The sequence below is a fragment of the Rhinoraja longicauda genome, chromosome 10 (assembly GCF_053455715.1).
Source record: "Rhinoraja longicauda isolate Sanriku21f chromosome 10, sRhiLon1.1, whole genome shotgun sequence".
NCBI lineage: Eukaryota > Metazoa > Chordata > Chondrichthyes > Rajiformes > Arhynchobatidae > Rhinoraja > Rhinoraja longicauda.
Window position 1 is genome coordinate 19,977,166 of NC_135962.1, and position 23,221 is coordinate 20,000,386.

Consider the following 23,221-nt stretch of genomic DNA (forward strand, 5'->3'; position numbering starts at 1 on the left):
CTTCGCACCGGCACACCGGCACTGCCATTCACAGTGATCATGGCTGATCATCCACAATCAGTACCCCATTCCTGCCTTCTCTCCATATCCCTTGACTCCACTATCTTTAAGAGCTCTATCTAACTCCCTCTTGAAAGCATCCAGAGAATTGGCCTCCACTGCCTTCTGAGGCAGAGAATTCCACAGATTCACAACTCTCTGGGTGAAAAAGTTTTTCCTCATCTCTGTTCTAAATGGCCTACCCTGTATTCCTAAATGTGGCCCCTCATTCTGGACTCCCCCAACATTGGGAACATGTTTCCTGCCTCTAGCGTGTCCAATCCCTTCATCATCTTATATGTTTCAATAAGATCCCCTCTCATCCTTCTAAATTCCAGTGTATACAAGCCCAGCGCTCCATTCTTTCAACATATGACAGTCCCACCATCCTGGGAATTAAGTTTGTGAACCTATGCTGCACTCCCTCAATAGCAAGAATGTCCTCCCTCAAATTTGGAGACCACAACTGCACACAATACTCTCGGTGTGGTCTCACTAGGGCCCTGTACAACTGCAGAAGGACCTCTCTGCTCCTATACTCAACTCCTCTTGTTATGAAGGCCAACATGCCATTAGCTTTTTGCCATATACCTGGGCTATTTTCCATATCATTTTTCAGATGTCAGGTTTGTAGCCAAACTAAGCAGCTTAGCTGGGGTCCTGGAATCTTAGATCGTCAGCAGATCAGCTACTGGACCAGATAGAGAATATTTTACTGTGAGTGACTTACTAACTGTTTTCCCAAAACCTTTCTGTTATATCTAAGAAAAGGCCAGGAAAGTTAAGAAAAACTCTCCACTTGCCTGAATACCTTTACTTAATCAGGTTTTGCTGGATAATGTCTTTTTTTCCCATTTATGTCCAGTTGTCTCCCAGTGTTTTTTGGAGTGAATCACTTTGGAAGAAGATAAGTATCTATGCTGCTGGGAGCCAGATAAAGAAGCCAGGAAGGGCCCTCAACTCATTATTTCTGGCTGAAAATGGTCAAATAGGTTATTTCCTCTTGTTTGTGCTCATAATTTAGCACTGGTCTAAACTGACACACATCATTCGGCAACAGGTCTGCTGTGATAAACAGTGATAAATGATGAACATTCAGGTTCACAGGCCATATATTTCGTACCTTTGCTTTGTTCATTGCTTCCAAAATGTACTGTACACTGTGAAGCTGCACTGATTGATCAGCCCGACAAAGGGCAACATTAAGTGATTAGTGGAAGACTTATTTTTCCACGTATCTGACCTCTGGAAAATTAATGGGGTCTGGAGATAACGTCTAAGAGCTCTTATAGCCATTCCTCCCACACACCATCCTCCCCAACTATATAGAACCAAGCCCCTTTGTTTTGGTGCATTTGTCCTGCTAGTACAGTACACCTCCACACATGGTGTTTAATGGGTCTGGGACACTGCTTGTACTGACTTATTCAGCCATCCGCATTGATCCTTGGTTTAACAGTGCCTCAAAAGTAAAAAATCACATTCCTGTTTTCAAATCCCTAGTTTGCCTTGTCTCTTCTTATCCCCGTGCTCTCCTATGATCTCTACCCCTAAAACATTTTCAGCTGCCTGATCACTGGAATTTCTTCCATTGATTCCTCTGCCTCTCCATCTTTCTTTATGGGGTTTATTCAGAAAACCAACTTTTGTCAAGGAAATCATTTGTAATATTGCCAATGTTTAGAACTATAAATGGACCCAACAATCATCTTACCCTTAATTTCTTTCCAACACATCTTACATGACAATCCATTGCAGAGCTGCTTTAACTGCAGTTAAATTGGTTAGACCGGTCTTGGTACAAACCTCCAAACTTAAATTGCAATTTGTAAAGCCCACACATAATTTCAAATAACCATTTAATTCTGACTTTCATTAAGCATGACCTTTGGCAAAGTAGCAGTTTAGTGTACTAATTGATCTCTTAGTACATTAAATTTGGCTGAATTCCAAACAGAATTTGTTGAAATTTTAAGTCAACTCAACAGCAAAATTCTGTATTCTTTCACAAACCAATAACAAAGAAGAGTATCAACTTAACTGCAGGATAGGATTTTTTTCATGCAATTTGGTTATAAAACAATTCTTATATGAATAATGTTGCACGATAGTAGTTATTTCAAAATGTCATTTTTAATCATTGATCAGTTGCTTTATCTTTGAGGGACATAGCTCTTGTTGATGGGGGTATGTGGTTAAAGCAGATCTTGCTGGTAAATGTAAACACGGGAAAGGAAAGGTCAAACCTATTGAATGATTTTTGACAGCAAAGTTGTCAGGTCTGTCCATTGCTGGACTCCACATGGAATAGAAATTCTGAATCTGTTTTCAGATCCTGTGCTGGGATAGACACTATCTTTAACGGACTTTATACTTTCTTCAACGGACTCTATCTTTATCTTGCACTAAATGTTATACCCTTTATCCTGTATCTGTATACTGTGGATGGCTTGATTGTATTCACGTATAATCTTTTTGTTGACTGGTGCAAGATAAAAAGCCATTTATCCAGTTGAGACTTTATAACTAACTGCAAGGAGGAAAAGACAGAATTTTAGTTTAAATTCTTTGTATTTGCAGTAAATGTTTTTAATTTTTATATTTTAATACATTTTAATCATTTTAATAATAAAAGACTGCAACTAAATGTTATTCAAACGCATTTTAATATCTTGCACAGCTTTAAGCTATTGTGGCCTCCACTGGCAATTACTTAATTCCTCCAAATAAATATCTTGTCATCATCATGTGCTGGGTTTGGGTTATTATACATTGGTGGAGAAATTACTGTTTACATTTCAGACATTCCGGTAATCCTCCTCAGTTTCTGGATTTCTTCTAGAAAGAAGGGTTTACCCAGTATTTTTAATCTTCTCAATTCATTGCGCTAAGTACTGATGTTTTTCCTCCCACAGCTGCTGAACCCTGAGGACGAACTAACACCTGGGAAAATTCGTGACAGCAATCGTTCAACCCTTCTGGCAACAATTCAGGAGCATGGATACCCAACCATCAACCTGGGAATAGTGGGAGATAAGTACGTGCTGTGACACATTATAGTGGATGGTATCGGATTGAATTTTAATTTTTATTGTACTTCCCTGCTAACAATATTCTAGATTTCAGTGAGGAGCAAGAAAAATGTTGGCTTTTTCTCTCTTTTTCAAAAATTTAACAATAACATATTTGAGAATTTTTCACAAATTACAGTGTCATTTACCGTTGTGAAAATTATTTTTGTCCTCCATTAAGTTTGTTCATGGAATCTCCTGTCTCAGTATCATCGTAATACTGCAGATTGAAATTTGGATTTGAGTTCAGCAGTGCAAGAGTAAAAATTTACCATGATCTTTCATGCTGTGTGATGTACATAGATGGTTTATGGTGGCTTGTGAGAGAGTGAATTAATGTTTTTGGGTAGAGTGGCAATCACGCAGAAGACTTTGTCGAGTGGGTGTTAAGTTTTTTGAGTGTTGTTGGATCTGCACTTATTCACGCTATCTCAGACTACCCCATGCTTATCTTTCATAAGTTCATAAGTGAAAGGAGCAAAATTAAACCATTCGGCCCATCAACTCTACTCTGCCATTCAATCATGGCTGATCCATCTTTCCCCCTCAACCCCTTCCTCCTGCCTTCTCCCCATAACTCCTTACACCCGTACTAATCAAAAATTAGACAGGGTACTGGCAGCCCTGACAATCTCCTGCTCGTTAGAACTGGAATATTTGTGATAGTGAAGTGCCTTCGCTATCACCTGCAGTGAGAATTCACTTTGGCTATCCTGACACCAGTCTAAATCCCACCCCGTGCTGATGCTTAGCATACCTTGAATGAAGTATACACCGCTATTGATACTTGCAATTAACTACCCCCAGGCCTTTTTATAATAGCTGGGAATTTCAACCAGACCAATCTCAAAATATCAACATTTCTCCTGTCCCACTAGAGGCCCAAACTCTCTTGATCACAGCTACATAACCATCAAAGATGTCTATCGCTCCATTGCCTGGCCGCATTTTGAAAAAATCTAACCACTTGGTTGTGCTTCTATCCACCGCTTACAAGAAGAAAAGGAAGCAGGCGGATCCAGTACAGAAAGTCGTACTGTGCCTAGTTTAGTTTAGTTCAGAGATATATCATGGAAACTGGCCCTTCGGCCCACTGAGTCCAAGCTGACCAACGATTACCTATACACTAGTGACAATTTACAGAAGTCAATTAAGGTACAACCTTGCACATCTTTGGAATGTGGGAAGAAACCAGAGCACACAGAGAAAACCCACACAGCCACAGGGTGAACATACAAACTCGGTACAGACAGCACCCGAAGCTAGGATCGAACTCTGGTCTCTGGTGCTGGAAGGCAGCATCTCTACTGCTATGCCACTGTGCCACTAGACTAAAAATACAGATAAGAACCTTTGTGACTGCTTTGAGTCAGTGGACGGGTCACATTCAAGGACTCTGCGGCCATCCTAATTGAGTATGCCACGGCCGTCAAAGACTTCATTGTTCAAGATGACAATACGAGTGTTCCCCAATCGGAGACCATGGATGAACCATGAAGTCCATAACCAAGTGAAGTCCAAGTCAAACGATCTTCAGTGATGCAGAAAATCTATTTAAACCTTCACAAAGCCATTAAAGATGCCATTGGAATTCCAGCCCAAGCTAGGGTCAGTGGATAACTACAGGGGCAAAGCTTGTGGTAATGTGTGCATGCTATAACGTGCTACAAAGCGAAGTTGGGTTGTATCGCTGGCAATAAATCGCCTGTACCCAACAAAAATAGTGCTTTTGTTGCTTGCTTTGAGCAAAAGATCATTGGAATATGTAATTTACCCCATTGCCTTGGGTGCACATGTACCCATGGTCACTGTCACAGATGTCAGATCGGCCCTCCTGGAAGTAAACCCCTGGAAACCAACAGGCCCACATGGAGTCCCTGACCGTGACCTCAGGACCTGTGCGGACTAGCTGCCAGGAGTATTCATCGTTATCTTTGACCTTTACCTAATTGCTTCTGAGGTTCCCATCTGCTTTAAGGGCCTGTCCCACTTTAGGCAATTTAAAGGCAACTGCCGTCGACTAGGCTGTCGCCAACAGTTCGCCGGGTGTCGCGGGCATGATCGTGAGGAGTCTTCCAAGAATCGTAGTGGATCTCAGCGCTTCGCTGAGAAATCATCCGGAGTGAAATTTCTCGGCGACAGCTGGCTTGTCGCCAGGTATCGTTGCTTATTGCGGGCGCTGTCGCCTGCTGTCCCCAGGTTTGCTAGGTTCTCTTAGATGCATTTAGAAGCATATTATATTCAAATAAGTAGTTATTTCAAAATACCATAAAATGCTTGTGTTTAACCAATTTATTTACCATCAGAACATTTGACAGGTAGATTGGAGGCGACAGTTTGACGGTCAGGTTAAGCGTGGGAATTTTGCGATGTTATGGCCATCCGCCATTACATTTAAAGTGGGCTCCCAACCCAGATATGCAACCCAGAAACCAGATATGAATCTCCCGTACATTTTCAAAGAATGCCCACACACTTTTCACAAAAATCCACTTAACCACTTGTAAATCAATTTTTTTAATACAGCTATTAGTAAACTGGAAGTAAATCCAGTTTATGCCTTGTTACAGTGATGCTTGGTTTTTAAGTAACCCATACAAGGTGTTACCGACTTGTCAGTGATTTCAGAGAAAATTAGGACGCCGGAGAGTCATTGACAGCGTGGGAATTTCGCGATGTTTCCGAAAACGCTGTAATCTCGACCTGACTCGGCATTGTCGTGGTCATTGTCGTCGGGTAAAAGAAAAGTTTGGCGATCTGCTATGACTTTGACAGTCGCCGGCAGTTGCCTTAAAATCGCCTGAAGTGGGACAGGCCCTTTAAGAAGACTACTGTCATCCTGTGCCAAAGAAAAGCAAAGTAGCAGGCCTTAATGGTTACCATCCAAGGGCATTGACATCCACCCTCATGAACTGTTTCAAGAAGTTGGTCATGGCACACGTTAAGTCCTGCCTCTCAAACAGCCTTGATCCACTACAATTCGTTCACAACGAAACACGTCCACAACAAACAATTTATCTCGGACTCTACACTCATCGCTGGAACATCTGGATAAAAGGACACCTACATCAGACTCCTATTTACTGACCAACACTGCCTTGGAGATATCACTGGAGCTTCTGCCTTCCACCAGCTGTCTACTGTCATTCATGGCCAGATGCAGCAGAACTGCAAATGAGTCTGAAGAACGGTCCTGACTAGAATCGTCACCTATCCATGTTCTCTATGGATGCTGCCTGTCCAGCACTTTAAATTAATTTTTGGTATAAACCAGCATCTGCAGTTCCTTTTTATCACATTTTGACTGCAAATTCACAATCTGATCTGTCAGTTGTGAAATCACACAGATTTGTCATTTGCATCTGTTTGGTTTAACACATAAGATCCTGTGTTGGAAGGCTATCATTGATAAGAAGATAGAACGTTTGCCTGCATAATAACTGCGCAGTAGTCAATTCTCCAAATCTTCTCACCGAGAGAAACATCTGCCACAGCAAAAATGGTCAGGTTTACCCTTGTATTGTTTGGTTCATTCACCTTTTACCAGAAACCGTCGGGCAGTTAAATGCTTCAGGACATGGCCAGCTTGATTCAAATGTAAACTGATTCACTGGTGTAAGGTTGTGATTGTTGTTGATGGATATTGTAAATCAACCTTGCATTACAAATAAGAGAAATGAATGCTGTGAAGTCGTACTGAATTTACTGCAACGGCTTTCTTCCACATTTAAAATATCTGTAAACCTTTTAGCAACAATTATGCTCAAAAAACAAAATCAAGATTATTCACAAATACAGAGAAATATACCAAAAATAATCCCAAAAGCAAGTGTTCAAGAGCCCTTAAGAAAATATATTGCGTGCCTTTGGCATTTATGCATTTTCATTAATTTCTAAATCAATTGCTGCTGAGAACAGTAACGATACACTTGAGCTTCCTTTGCCTGAGAGATAAAGTGTTTGAAGGTTGGACACATCTGTAACTAAAGTTATGATGACCTATTAAAGTATTTAAGTATTGTATCTCTCATTGGATCATTGATTTATTTAACTAACATTTGAGTCACGAAGTCTCGCTACTGAACAGTCACTCACATGTTTCTGTGTTCTTCAAATATCAACCGTGAGGAAAATATTTAATTTGGGCACAAGAAAACAACATTTTGACTCTTGCGCTTATGTTTGGGACAAGTGTTAGTCGCCAAATATTTCATTACGTTTTGGAGATGAGCCACACTCATTAACGACAGCAGGAATATTTCACTCATTTTGATCCATTTTCGCCAAGCTGGATATTAGCTGCTATCTTCTAGAATTCAAATAAAATGTGGTTTTTCCATCAGATGTCAATGAACCGTGCTATCCAATTGTCATTCTCCAACAAACTAATGGTTTGCTTTTTCATCCTGTTCAGTTTTGGGTTACCTCTTCTCTTAGTGAAATCAAGAAGGTGATCAAAAACTAAACCATCCTAATGAGTAAAATGTTTTCTTCTTAGTTAATTGTTAAATTTATTATTTTCATTCATCAGTAATTGCAATTTGACTTGATGAAGACGTCTAAAACATGCCAGATTTTGTTTTGTTTGAAATGATAGCTGTTGTCAGGGAAGGATTGAATTTCACTATAATTCATTGAACATCATAAGTAGAGCCATATATCATGCATTTGCTACCATTGCTACTTCAATGCAAAGTGGCAATTTAATGTACATTTTGTTTCTTGAAAATCTTTCCTACACGGTTGTGAAATCAATCTTTAACAAATTGCAAAATGAGAAAATATGAGGCTTTCAAATAATTTTCTGGTTTTAAAAATCACAGACATAACTCAATTACATGAAAAGTGAATACTGAAGATAGAAGTAGAATAATATATTCAGATTAAGTTTTAGAAATAAGGCAGGAAGTGTGGATCATAGATTTATTGGGTCTGATGGCCTGTTTCTCAGTCTTTTCCTATAAAAAATTCACATGTTAAATATTTGAAGCATACTTCGTTTAGTTTAGAGATGCAAGGTACAAACGGGACCTTCGGCCCACTGAGTCCATGCCGACCCAAGATCACCCATACAGTAGTTCTGTCCTTAAGAGGCCAATTATGTCTTTGGAATGTGGGAAATCCTGTCTTTGGAATGTAGGAAACCCTGGAGAAAACCCACACAGTTACAGAGAGAACATGCAAACTCCAAACAGTCATCACCCATCAGGATCAGACGCGGGTCTCTAGCACTGTAAAGGGCCTGTCCCACTTAGGTGATTTTAAGGCGACTGCCGGCGACTAGGCTGTCACCGACGGTTCGCCGGGGTGTAGAGGGCATGATCATGAGGAGTCTTCCAAGAATCGTAGTGGATCTCATCGTGTCGCTGAGAAATCAACCGGAGTGAAATTTCTCGGCGACATTTGGCTTGTCGCCAGGTATCGTTGCCTATTGCGGGCGCTGTTGCATGCTGTCCCCAGGTTTGCTAGGTTATCTTAGATGCATTTAGAAGCACGTAATATTAAATTAAGTAAAGTAATTTGAAGATACCATAAAATACTTGTGTTTAACCAATTTATTTACGGTCAGGACATTTGACAGGTAGATTGGAAGCGACAGTTTGACGGTCAGGTAAGCGTGGGAATTTTCACGATGTTTATGGCCATCAGCGATTACATTTAAAGTAGGCTCCCAACCCAGATATGCAACCCAGAAACCAGATATGCATCTCCCGTACATTTTCAAAGAATGCCCACACTCATCACAAAAATCCATTTAACCACTTTTAAAATTAAATTTCTTAATAGTTCTATTAGTAATCTGGAAGTCAATCCAGTTTATGCCTTGTTACCGTGAAGCTTGGTTTTCAAGTAACCCGGGCAAGATGTTATATTTCAAAACTCTTAAGTGCTTACCGACTTGTCAGTGATTTCAGCGAAAATTAAGACGCCAGAGAGTCATTGACAGTGTGGGAATTTCGTGATGTTTCCGAAGACGCTGTAATCTCGACCTGACTTGACATTGTCGTGGTCATTGTCGTCGGGTAAAAGAAAATTTTGGCGATCTGCTACAACTTTGGCAGTCGCCTAAAAAATCGCCTAAGTGGGACAGGCCCTTAAGGCAGCAACTCTGCTGCTGCCCCACTGCGTCACCCATCGTAAATGAGCCTTCGCTATTAAAATTCACCATTTCCATAAGTCTAATAGTAATGCTCATCTTTATTGATTATACATGCTGTTCTTCTGAATAACTATGTATTTTTGTCCCAAGCTATTCAACCTTGTAAACTATTCTGTATTTCACTGTTTTCAAACAAACTCATGCTTCATTTACTTTTTCAAGAGCACTTGCCTCTCATCCATTTACAGCTTTCTACTCTCCCTTTATTGATTTACTGTGCCTTTTTTGATCCAAGCCTCAGAACCAAATGACTTTGATCAAACCAAAAAGCTTGGGTTAGTTTGATTTATATAACTATTTTAAAGCTAATTAGTAAACATATTATATGTTCTGGAGATAGACACAAAATGCTGGATTAACTCAGCGGAACAGGCAGCATCTCTGGAGAAAAGGAATGGGTGACATTTTGGGTCGAGACCCTGCTAGTAAATAATTTGCATGGTAAATAAAAGATAATTTTATTTTCAACAAAAAAAATGAGATTGGGTCCTATTTTCTTCTGTAGGTTTTCTTATTTCATTTAATTTATCATTTAGATACAAATACAAAAATTACACTAATAATCTGCAGGAAGTTCACTGAGAAAAAACCTGACGGACAAGCAGTGCTCATGGCCAACAATTTATTTTATTATGTTGCTAAGATTTTCTCATGGAATTTCTCAGTGGTACTTTAAAAAATATTTCACCTCTCCAATGTCAATCATATCCTTGTGTCTTGTGCCCATAAAACACTAAAGCTGTCATCCTGCTTATTTCCCTGGGAATGGCCCCATCATCACTCCCTGGGATTCAGTTCTGAACAATTAACTGAATTGATTTTACACCAGTACATTTCTGATGTGATGTGCAGTTCTAAGACATCTTTAGACCACCTCCCGATCTTTCAAAGTCATATAACTGAGACAATAAGCATCTCTGTGCCATAACATTAAAAAGGTTAGGTGTCAGGGAACATAGGTCTGATTTTACAGCGCATTCAGAAAATATTCAGACCCCTTCACTTTTTCCACATTTTCTTACCTTACAGCCTTATTTATTTTTAAATGGATTAAATTCTTTTTTTTTATCATCAATCTACAGACAATACCCCAGAATGAAGAAGCGAAAACAGGTGTTTAGAAATTTTTGCAAAGTAATTAAAAAGAAATAACTGAAATATCTAATTTACATAAGTATTCAGACCCTTTGCTATGACACTCAAAATTGAGCTTACGTTCATCCTGTTTCCATTGATTATCCTTGAGATGTTTCTACAACTTGATTGGAGTCAACCAGTGGTAAAATAAAATGATTGGACATGATTTGGAAAGGCACACACCTGTCTATATAAGGTCCCACAGTTGACAGTGCATGTCAGAGCAAAAACCAAGCCATGAAGACGAAGGAATTGTCGGAATCCTCCGAGACAGGATTGTGTCGAGACACAGATCTGGGGAAGGGTATAAAACAATTTCTGCAGCATTGCAGGTCCCGAAGAGCACAGTGGCCTCCGTCATTCTTAAATGGAAGAACTTTGAAACCACCAGGACTCTTCCTAGAGCTGGCTCCCCAGCCAAAATGAGCAATCGGGGGAGAAGGGCCTTGGTCAGGGAGGTGACCAAGAACCCAATGGTCACTCAGACAGAGCTCCAGAGTTCCTCTGTGAAGATGGGAGAACCTTACAGAAGGACAACTATATCTGCAGCACTCCACCAATCAGGCCTTTATTGTAGAGTGGCCAGATGGAAGCCACTCCTCAATAAAAGGCACATGACAGCCCGCTTGGAGTTTGCCAAAAGGCACCTAAAGGACTCTCAGACCATGAGAAACAAGATTCTCTGGTCTGATGAAACCAAGGTTCAACTCTTTGGTCTGGAGGAAACCAGGCACCGCTCATCACCTGGCCAATACCATATCTACGGTGAAGCATGGTGGTGGCAGCATCATGCTGTGAGGATGTTTTTCAGAAGCAGGAAGTGGGAGACTAGTCAGGATCAAGGGAAAGATGAACAGAGCAAAGTACGGAGACATCCTTGATGAAAACCTGGTCCAGAGTGTTATGGACCTCAGACTGGAGCGGAGGTTCACCTTCCAACAGGACAACGACCCAAAGTACACAGCCAAGAAAACGCAGGAGTGGCTTTGTGACAAGTCTGTGAATGTCCTTGAGTGGCCCAGCCAGAGCCCGGACTTGAACCTGATCGAACATCAGGTTCATTCAGGGATCTGAAAATAGCTGTGCATTGACGCTCCCCATCCAACCTGACAGAGCTTGAGAGGATCTGCAGAGAAGAATGGGAGAAATTACCCAAATACAGGTGTGCCAAACTTGTAGCGTCATACCCAAGAAGACTTGAGGCTGTAATCGCTGCCAAAGGTGCCTCAACAAAGTACTGAGTAAAGGGTCTGAATACTTATGTAAATGTGATATTTCAGTTATTTCTTTTTAAACCCTTTGCAAAAATTTCTAAACACCTGTTTTTGCTTTTTTATTATGGGGTATGGTGTGTAGATTGATGATTAAAAAAAATGAATTTAATCCATTTTAAAATAAGGTTGTAACGTAACAAAATGTGGTAAAAGTGAAGGGGTCTGAATACTTTCTGAATGCACTGTACATTCAAAGATATAAATATATGAGCCCTTTGTCGGGGAAAGGATGTAATATTATGGCTGGTTCTGGTTCTTTTTACCGGTAGGTTTTGTTACTTAGAGTTGAGATTTATTACTGCTTTCCAAAAATAAAACAATATGTGTTAAATGCGAGAAGCAGCCACCAGTATAAAGGTGCCAGCTCTGCATCAAATGTAGGTATCTATACATTCTTGATAACCTTAATCAAAATGTACAAATGACAAAATTAAAACATTTCAGTCATGCTATAAATATTTCCTGGAATGTGTTGAGCAAATCTGAAAATTGGAGATTGCATGGATGAAAAGTAACATAAATGACCAATGAATTTCCTGCTAGGCGGCACGGTAGCGCAGCGGTAGAGTTGCTGCTTTACAGCGAATGCAGCGCCGGAGACTCAGGTTCGATCCTGACTACGGGTGCTGCACTGTAAGGAGTTTGTACGTTCTCCCCGTGACCTGCGTGGGTTTTCTCCGAGATCTTCGGTTTCCTCCCACACTCCAAAGACGTACAGGTATGTAGGTTAATTGGCTGGGTAATGTAAAAATTGTCCCTAGTGAGTGTAGGATAGTGTTAATGTACGGGGATCGCTGGGCGGCACGGACTTGGAGGGCCGAAAAGGCCTGTTTCCGGCTGTATATATATGATATGATATGATAAAGATGTGTTATACACATTTTTGTGACTTACCTATTGTGTCCACAGTGACCTTTAGCAGATCTTCCAATGGTAACTTCAACAAAGCCAGCTGCAATCCCCATTAGTGAGGAGTGTGTACATAAACTTCAAGTATGTGGAGGGAGCAACACTAGTGTGGGTTGGGCAGAACAAAGCCTGCCCCCAAAAAGACTTTGACCGCTGATAAGCCACCCAGTGGCGCAGTGGTAGAGTTACTGCCTTGCAATGCCAGAGACCTGGGTTCGATCCTGACTATGGGTGCTGTCTGCATGGAATTTGTACATTAATCCTGTGACTGCGTAGGTTTTCTTGGGGTGCTCTAGTTTCCTCTGATACTCCAAAGACGTACAGATTTGTAAGTTAATTGGCTTCCATAAACTTGTAAATTATCCTAAGTATGTAGGATAGTGTTTTAGTGTACAGGGTGATCGCTGGTCGGTGCAGACTTGGTGGGCCGAAGGGCCTGTTTTCGCGCTGTATCACCAAAGTCTAAAACCACACTGCCTGGAGGTATTGGTATTTTTCCAGCATTAAGAAAAAATCAAAAATTATGAAATCATTAGAAATCAAGAGTATTGTATTGTCATATGAAAATGGAACAATGAAATTCTTACTTGCAAGAATTACTTACTTATTCTAACTTCTTACTTGCAAGAATTACTTACTTATTCTAAGTTGTAAACACAGTATTCAATAGATTAAAAAGATAAACAAACAGAAAAAAAAGTCAATGAAATAAAATAACTCATTCTAATGCAGAACAAAACAAAGCACATAGTCCCTAGTGCAACTTACGGCAGTTTGTCGTTCAGAGTTTAGTTGGACTTTGGTTAATTAAATGTAGCAAATTAATTAAATTTCAATTTTTTTAATTAAAAATTATAATTTAATCACATAAGAACACAAAAATATGAAACCCATTTATCAAATCTTAATTCCTTAACCTATTTCCCTAGTCCAACTCAACTATTCCACTCCATTGAAATCCATGGAGATACTGTTCCCACTCCAGGTCCAACCTGGCACACACAATAAAGCTGAAAATTATATTCAGAAATCAGGGTGCATCTGTGGAAAGAGAATCAGAGTTTATGTAACCATAGATGCTGCCTGATATGCTGATTATCTACAGCAATTTTTGATTTATTTAATATTTCCAGCATCTGCAGTGTTTTTACTTTTCATTCAGTCAAAGGTTTTCCAGGGAGATTCCATAGCATAATTACAGGGAATTGCAAGGCCTTTATTGCAATCCCATTGGAGCCATGCATCAGAGCACAGTCAGGATAATGGTGCAGAGGTACCGGCATTTCTCTGAAAAATAGTCCCTGATCTAAGTTCTTTATTCCAATCAGGAACATATGGAAAATTTCACCAGATGGCAGCAGATTCTAATTTTTCCACTCAAAGTGCAGGAGTGAAATAGTTCCAAAAGAGTGTATTTTCAAAGCCGCAGAAGTCACTGGTCTGATTTTTGTTAACACACAATTGATGACCTTGAGGAGAAGACTGTAATCCTTTACAATTCAATGTATTTTCAATTATGACATTTGGTCCACTTTGTGCCAATTCTTTAGTATTCTTTCACATTTACTTTTCTGCCTTTAATTATTCACCAACATCAAATATTAACTGTATTAACAATTATATGGTTTTATGTCAATCTTTAATATTAACTGTATATTGGGTTGGAACTTACCTCTGGACTCATTGAGGAAAAGGACTTGCAGAATTATGCATACATTTCAACTGTAGATTGTGCATTAAATCGTTAGCCTATTATGTTCACAAATTTACCTATAGTCTGTACTGCTTTTGGATTTAAGTTAAGAATTACATCTACTACATACCTTTGTGCTGTCAACTGCAAAACTAAATATTCAATGCTGCATTGATGTCAACAGATATGAAAAGTCTTACAGCTCAATAATACAATCATTTTAACTTTGCTTTTCAAAATATTTTTTTAAATAATTAAATGTGAAATTAAGAATGCTCAATTACGATTTAATTGAATAAATATTGAGTTTTATTCTCTTGCTATCCTGAACTACATCATGTCAAGGTCTGAACCGTATTTCAATAAACAGGAATAATCTTTCAAATTAAACTAACAGTGGGTTCTTGTGAGCAACTATACAAACATCAGAGAGCCTCTGATGAAAAGAAATGTAGGAAAATGTTGGAGAAGAAAAGACTGAGATCATGGTTAAACAATGCATGAATTTCTGCACCTCCTAGTTTCAGGCAAAATGCTGAGGAAGCATGGGGTTAAAACCACAAAGCTGCTCCTGGGCCCAAGGTGGACAGCATTCATTTAATCAACAAAGAACTAAATTGCCAAGAGTCAAAAGTGTTTTTGTTGCCGTATATCCCCAAACGGAACAATGAATGTCTTACTTGCAACTGCACAACAAATGTGTAAACATAGTACTCAGTAGACACTGTAATAAGCAAAACAAAAACAAAGTGAAATATATAAAATATATAAAAAACAAACAATATAGTGCATGACAAAAACTGTGCCCCGTCCCTCGTGCAATCAAGGCAGATTGAAGTTCAGAGTTTGTAGCTCAGTCATACAATCTGTTTTCACATCAGAAATGATGGTATGTGGAAAACTGTCATTTTCTGCAACAGTCTACTTTGTCAGAATTTCAAGGAATTCATTACTCATTGAATTTTTTATTTTGAATGTAGCCCTGATGACCTGCTGAATGCTCTCAACGAAGGCATAAGTCGTGCTGATATCATCATTACTTCAGGAGGTGTATCCATGGGAGAAAAGGTAATCGTGGTATTTTAAAATATGAGAATTTAATTAAATATATCGCAAAATGTTAGCACATAAGACCTTCATCATTTCTCACAATACAAAAGTGAAAGATTACCTGTCCTGGAGTTCTTACTCCAGCTCACACCATATTTGTTCAATGAAAGAAAATGAATTTAGTAACTAGCATCTTAAGGGAAAAGTGCTTGTAAACAAACTAGATTCTTAGATTATTACTAAAAATTTTAAAAATCTGTAAATATTAGATGCAACAGATTTAATGTTTTGATTATTAGTAATATTATGTCACCAATGCTGCACTTTTTGGGGTTAGTAAAAAATTAAGGCTTTACATTTCTTATCTTCAAAATCTCCTTGATAAACCTTGATACAAAATAGAAAAATGTGCCAATCAATTTTTGCACAAATGCGCCTCACATACTCGCAACATAAATAACCAGATTATCTATTTTATTGATGTTGGCTAAAAGATAAACATCAGTATTTTATCAACACAATTCCCTGCTCATTTAACAGGATCATGAGATTTTTTTCTGCCTACTTAAGAGAACTCATACAAAACTTGCACTTCTGACTGTAGTGTTTCCTCAACATTGCTCTGAAGTGTCAAACTGGGTTATATGCTCAAGACTGTGGAGAAGGGATTAAGTTCACATTCCCCCGACAGAATGTTCGTCTTGATTCAATGATGGTGATTTATTGGTACTCTAAGGGCTCTTTCATAACAACTGGCATCTCTGAAGGTTAGGGGCTGCATAGTGGTGCAGGTGAGAGAACTGCTACCTCACAACTTCATATACCCAGGTAACACTAAAGTGGATGGTATTGTAGATAGCGAAGATGGTTGTTAAAATTGCATCTGGATAGTGATTGGTTGAGCAGGTGGACAGAAGAATAGTTAATGGAGTTTAATACCGAGAGGTGCGAGGTGTTGCATTTTGGGAAGTCTAGCCAGGACAAGACCTTCACAGTAAATGGCAGGGCTCTGGGGAGTGTTGTAGAGCAGAGGGATCTCGTAGTGCAGGTACATAGTTCCTGGAAAATGGTGTCACAGCTAGATAATGTGGTCAAGAAGGCTTTCGGCACATTGGCCTTCATTAGTCAAAGTATTGAGGAAAGAAGTTGGGAGGTTATGTTACAGTTGTACAGGACATAGGTGAGGCCACATTTGGAGTATTGTGTTCAGTTTAGGTCACCCTGTTATAGAAAATATGTTGTTAAGGTGGAAAAGGTGCAAAGAAGTTTCATGAGGAATTTTCCAGGACTCGAGGACCTGATTTATAGGGAGAGGTTGAACAGACTAGGACTTTATTCCTTGGAGATCAGGAGGGTGATGGGTAATCTTATAGAGGTGTATAAAATCATGAGAAGAATAGACAGAGTAAATGCACAAAAACTTCTATCCAGAGTACCGGAATAAAGGTAGCATCCAAGCCATGATTATCAGTTTCTTCATCAATGAGCTTCCTTCTGTCATAAGGTCAGATAAAGGAATATTCATTGATGATTGCACAGTTTTCCATTTTATACAAAATGCTTCAGATAATGAGGTAGAACCTGGGTTCATGCAGCAAGAATAAGACAGTAATCGCAAAAGACTAATAGGTGGCAAGTAGCATTTGCATTACACAACTACCAAGCATTTGGCATTTCCATCAAGTGTCCAACCACTTCTGTTTGACATTGAATGGCAATAACACTGTAAATTTCCCACCATCGACAATTTAGAGACAATAACTGCCTGGAAAAAAAGTTCATAGAATGTAGGTATCTTTGTAAAAGCCCGTATTTATTACCATACCTTATTTACCTTTAGGAAGTTAGTGAGGAACACTGTTCTTGAATCTTTCCTGATTGAGAAGGTAATTCATGCAGAAGATAATTGTGCTTAGGACACTACCCAATGGAACTCCTACAGCTATGAGTAGGCAGGAACTGCAGATGCTGGTTTACACTGAAGATAGACACAAAAAGCTGGAGTAACTCTGCCGGGTCAGGCAGCATCTCTGGAGAAAAGGAATAGGTGACCTTTCAGGCCAGAGTCAGAGACATTTCGGGTCAGAGACAGATTCTGAGGAAGGGTTTCGACCCGAAACGTTATCTATTCCTTTTCTCCAGAGTTGCTGCTGACCTGCTGAGTTACTACAGCTTTTTGTGTCTATCCTACAGCAATGTCCTTGATCTGAGATGAGCAACCATCTTTCATTCTCAATTCCTTGATAGTAAATGGTCTGGACCAGCATGCAGATAGGTTTAGACAAAATTTATCATTCAGCTAACAAGCAAGTTCAGATTGGAGACAGGGTTTTGCATGTGCAATGTCATGGTCGCTAATGCCATGAAGGACAAATCCATTTACAACTGGTAGATTGGTCAGGGCGACAACACAAAGAATTTTATCAGTTCTGCCGCCACTTACAACACATCTAGCCTGTCAGGTGAGTCCATCAGAAGCTCAATTTTCTGATGCCATAGAGCCATTCTTCCTGATTAACATTGAAGTCTTCACCAGAGTACATTGTTGCCTTTGGCAACACTTGTATTCAGCAAGGAGGGAAAGATGTAAGTAGTCAGAATGTTTGTGTGCTGATAAAAATAGAAGTGGTATTAATTGCATTTGCCTAATCAACGGCACACTTTGCATGTAGCTATTCACTGACCTGTCTTTTGATTTAGGTCCTTTAAATAGCTTAAGAGGTGTCAACGGTGACCCTGTTTTTCATAACAAATTTTCAGCTTGGACACCACAATAACTTCACATCATTTTTTACAAAGCTATTTACATGACTCTTTGTGAAAATGTGAACAGTAGAAAATTAACTGTTGGTATAATCAGTAACCTAGAATATTAGCATTAAAAAGCTGAAGTAGTCAATGATGATTCCAATGGAAACAATTGTTTTTAGGTTGCATTTATGATTCCACCATATGGGCGGCACGGTAGCGCAGCGGTAGAGTTGCTGCTTTACAGCGAATGCAGCGCCGGAGACTCAGGTTCGATCCTGACTACGGGTGCTGCACTGTAATGAGTTTGTACGTTCTCCCCGTGACCTGCGTGGGTTTTCTCCGAGATCTTCGGTTTCCTCCCACACTCCAAAGACGTACAGGTATGTAGGTTAATTGGCTGGGTAAATGTAAAAATTGTCCCTAGTGGGTGTAGGATAGTGTTAATGTACGGGGATCGCTGGGCGGCACGGACTTGGAGGGCCGAAAAGGCCTGTTTCCGGCTGTATATATATGATGATATATGATAAATATTTTTTTCCTGAAATACTGCCCATTGGTTTTCCAATTTCTAATTTTTTGAAACTGTACAAAAGAAAACAATCCACATTTGGCATCCAACATAAGTACAGATAAGAATATAATGAGACTAAATATAATGCATTCTGGCAGGCATCCCTTCTTTCATATTGGCCCAACTCTCATGTTTGAGAGATGATACATCCCACATTACTGTTCCTCGTGATACCTGTCAAGACACCATCAGTACAGTGATTGTGTACTTCATTGGTGTATGGATAACCACTATTTGTGAATGGCTTATGCTGGAGGTTCTATATAACACAAATTACTCTGCTGTGTAAAATTATCAACACTTTATAGTGTTTTAACCTTTCATCTCAGTGTAATTACTTATTTTTCTTGAGGATAAATGTGGTGAGAAAGCCTCTTTTCCCTTCATATTTTAATCTTTCTCAGGCATGCTACAGATCAGGAGATAACCAGGTAGAAATAATACACAAGGCAATCTTTAATTATTGACAAATCTGTTTCCTCTCTTATTAAGAATGTATGTGATTTGGCTGGATTTTAGTCAATAATTTTCACTGGGAACAATTCATTGTACTGAGTGTGTTAAAGATGCTCAGTCTCAAATTTTATTGGTTTATACATAAGGGGCAATGCAGTGGTAGTGTTGCTGCCTTAATACAGCGCCACAGACTCAGGTTCAATCTGACTACGAGTGGTATCTGTACAAAAATTGTACGTTCTCCCTATGACCACATCGGTTTTCTCTGGGTGCTGCGGTTTCCTCCCACTCCAAAGACGTACAGGTTAATAGATTAATTGGCTTTGTTAAAATTGTAAATTGTCCCTAGTAAGTAGGGTAGTGTTAGTATATGGGGTGATCGCTGGTCAGCACGGACTTGGTGAACCGATAGTCCAATGCCTGCACTGTATCTCCAAAACTAAAGAACCAAAACAAAAACCGGTGTAGATGACCCGTGTCCATAGATAATTTGCAAACTGTGCCATGGTGGCGCAGTGGTGGAGTTGCTGCTTTACAGCGCCAGAGACCCGGGTTTGATCCTGACCACGGAGTCTGTACGGAGTTTGTACATTTTCCCCGTGACCTACGGATTTTTCCAGGTGCTCCGTTTTCCTTCCACACTTCAAAGATGTACAGGTGTGCAGGTTAATTGGCTTTGGTAAAATTGTAAATTGTTCTTAGTATGTGTAGGATAGTGCTGGTGCGCAGGGATCGCTGGCCGGCACAGACTTGGTAGGCCGAAGGGCCTGTTGCTTCGCTGTATCTCTGCATTAAACTAAACTAAAAACCCCAATATGGTCTAGGGAGCAGATCGTTTCCTTACGTACACCAATAAAATTTGAGACTGCGCAGCTTTAATTTATCTCAGTGATGACTGAATGAATAGGGCAGCATTGTGGTGCACCGGCAGCGTTGCTGCCTGACAGTGCAGGAGATCCGCGTTCGATCCTGACTAAGGGTGCTGTCTTTCTGGAGTTTGTTTGTTCTCCCTGTGACCGCTTGGGTTTTCTTCAGGTGTTCCAGTTACCTCACACATTTTAAAGACGGGCAGATTTGTAGGTTAATTTGGTTCTGTAAATTGCCCGTCGAGTGTAGAATTTGAAACTGAAGTAACATAGAACTAGTGTATGGGTGATCGTTGGTCAGCGCAGGCTCAGTGGGCCCAAGGGCCTTTTTCCATGCTGCACCTGTAAACTAAGCCAAACAAAACTAAATTTGTTCAAGAGTGTTTTGTCATATGTCCCGAAACGAGATAATGAAATTCTTACTTGCAGAAACACAACAGAAATGTAAACATATTACTCTGTAAAACCCATAAAAAAGAATTTTAAAAAGTTCAGTATATATAAAGATAAACAAACAGACAAATAAATGGACAGTAGAAGTGCAAAATTACTGACTGATATCTCGCCAAATCAGATATATTCTCAATAAAAGAGGAAATGGATTTGTTAATAATTAAAATGAGGAGTTTCAGTCGTATATCCAGTCTTGAAAACTACATCTGTAGATAATCTTGGGGACCTTAAAGATGCTATAATCATGACCACCTTCAAGGAAGGCCACTTATCCAACCATAATATCGCAGAGGGTTCTCCCTGTTCTTTGCCAAAGGGAAATTCATTGTCAGTATCCTTCAGATGCTGGTTTACACCAAAGATAGACACAAAATACTGGAGTAACTCAGTGGGTCAGGCAGCATCTCTGGAGAAAAGGAATAGATTATGTTTCTTTAGACCGCTATGCATGGCCTTTCTCAACCTCACTAAAGTCTTGGCATCTAAATGGATCCTGGGGCACCCTCCTCAAATTCAGCTGCCCACAGAAATGTACCTCCATCATGTATTTGCTTCCATTGTGTATTGATTTCATAATGGCAACATGCCATGATCCTAAGGAATGGGTTCACAACGGGCCTTAATCAAACAGGAAAAATGAAAATGGAAATTAGTTGCAAGTTGCAGAGAGGGTGAGGAGAAGGTGGGAGCTGAGGAACATGCATGTGCCAATGCATAGCATTTAGCATACAAGGTATTATTTTCTTCACAGATGTCAAGAGTACCTTGAGAAGATGCGCTGTATAGTTTGAACTTGCCATATAATAAGTCCACTGGAAAGCCTACAGAACTAATGTCAACACCATCTCCCAGTTCATCACCCCTGGTTTGAGGCACTCGGTCAGGCATGTTGATCAAGCCAAGTCATTCAAATGCCCAAAACAGACATGACATTGGGAAGAGATTAACCGGGCAGGTAGAGGAAAAAGTGCAAGAATATGCTTAAAGCCTTCCTGAAAACATACAGCATCTTCACTACTCTTGGGAATTCCTAGCCTGTGACTACACAAAGATGAGAAGAGGTGCTTGGGATGGCATTGAGAACCTCAGTTCCATGCAGTAGTAACATACAGAAGCCTAGTGTAAATGGTGGAAGAGTGCACTCTGTCACAAACTGACCAACTCTCCCTCAGGCAGCTTCTGCCCACCAATGACCCAATCAGTCATCTCAGAACACGTAGAACCAGATGGAAGTAATCCTGAAGGGCTGGCTAAAAAGAAAACAAAATAGCCATCTCTCAAGGCAATGAAAACAAAAACACTCATATGGATTTGCACAAATAAAACATAACATGGAGCACACTACAGAAAAGTTAATATTGAGGGGAAAGAGCATATGAAAATGAAGGTATTTATTCACAAAATGCTGGAGTAACTCAGCAGGTCAGGCAGCATCTCAGGAGAGAAGGAATGGGTGACGTTTCGGGTCGAGACCCTTCTTCAGACTGATGTCAGGGGGGCGGGACAAAGGAAGGATATAGGTGGAGACAGGAAGATAGAGGGAGATCTGGGAAGGGGAGGGGAAGAGAGGGTCAGAGGAACTATCTAAAGTTGGAGAAGTCGATGTTCATACCACTGGGCTGCAAGCTGCCCAGGCGAAATATGAGGTGCTGTTTCTCCAATTTCCGGTGGGCCTCACTATGGCACTGAAGGAGGCCCATGACAGAAAGGTCAGACTGGGAATGGGAGGGGGAGTTGAAGTGCTCGGCCACCGGGAGACCAGTTTGGCCAATGCAGACCGAGCGCAGGTGTTGAGCGAAGCGATCGCCGAGCCTGTGCTTGGTTTCGCCGATGTAAATAAGTTGACATCTGGATCAGCGGATGCAATAGATGAGGTTGGAGGAGGTTGAAAATGAAGGGTAATAAAAGTAAGTGATAATGAGGATCTGAAGGAGGGGTTTTTTTCAACATGGGGAATACCAAGATGATACTGCTGCTTTTTAAAATGAGATTCCAGCTGGAAGCCACTGCTGCCTTTTCTTATTGATATATTAGGTACAGTTATTCTGCCATTCCCATGTCGCTGATTTGTTAATGAACAACATTAGGTAACATAGAAACATAGAAAATAGGTCCAGGAAGAGGCCATTTGGCCCTTCGAGCCAGGACCGCCATTCATTGTGATCATGGCTAATCATCCACAATCAGTAACCTGTGCCTGCCTTCTCCCCATATCCCTTGATTCCACTAGCCCCGAGAGCTCTATCTAACTCTCTTTTAAATTCATCCAGTGAATTGGTCTCCACTGCCTTCTGTGGCTGAGAATTCCACAAATTCACAACTCTCTGGGTGAAAAAGTTTCTTCTCACCTCAGTTTTAAATGGCCTCCCCTTTATTCTTAAACTGTGTCCCCTGGTTCTGGACACCCCCTACATTGTGAACATTTTTCCTGCATCTAGCTTGTCTCGTCCTTTTATGATTTTATACATCTCTATAAGATCCCCTCTCATCCTTCTAAACTCTAGTGAACACAAGCCCAGTCTCTCCAATCTTTCCTCATATGACAGTCCCTCCATCCCAGGGATTAACCTCATGAACCTATGCTGCACTGCCTCAATAGCAAGGACGTCCTTCCTCAAATTAGGAGACCAAAACTGCACATAATACTCCAGATGTGGTCTCACCAAGGCCCTATACAACTGCAGAAGGACTTCTTTGCTCCTGGACTCAAATCCTCTCATTATTAAGGCCAACGTGCCAATTGCTTTCTTCACTGCCTGCTGTACCTGCACGCTTACTTTCAGTGACAAGT

General features: G+C 40.2%; 1 protein-coding gene across 20 annotated transcripts in view; it reads left to right on the plus strand.

The window, feature by feature from the left end:
- LOC144597249 (gephyrin) overlaps positions 1 to 23,221 on the plus strand; it is a 414,464-nt gene that overhangs the window by 362,631 nt on the left and 28,612 nt on the right. For all 20 annotated transcript variants that reach the window (XM_078406319.1, XM_078406323.1, XM_078406321.1 and 17 more), the window contains 2 exons: positions 2,955 to 3,076; positions 15,264 to 15,351. In XM_078406319.1, the coding sequence (XP_078262445.1) occupies positions 2,955 to 3,076; positions 15,264 to 15,351 (210 nt within the window). The remainder of the gene's footprint in view (positions 1 to 2,954; positions 3,077 to 15,263; positions 15,352 to 23,221) is intronic.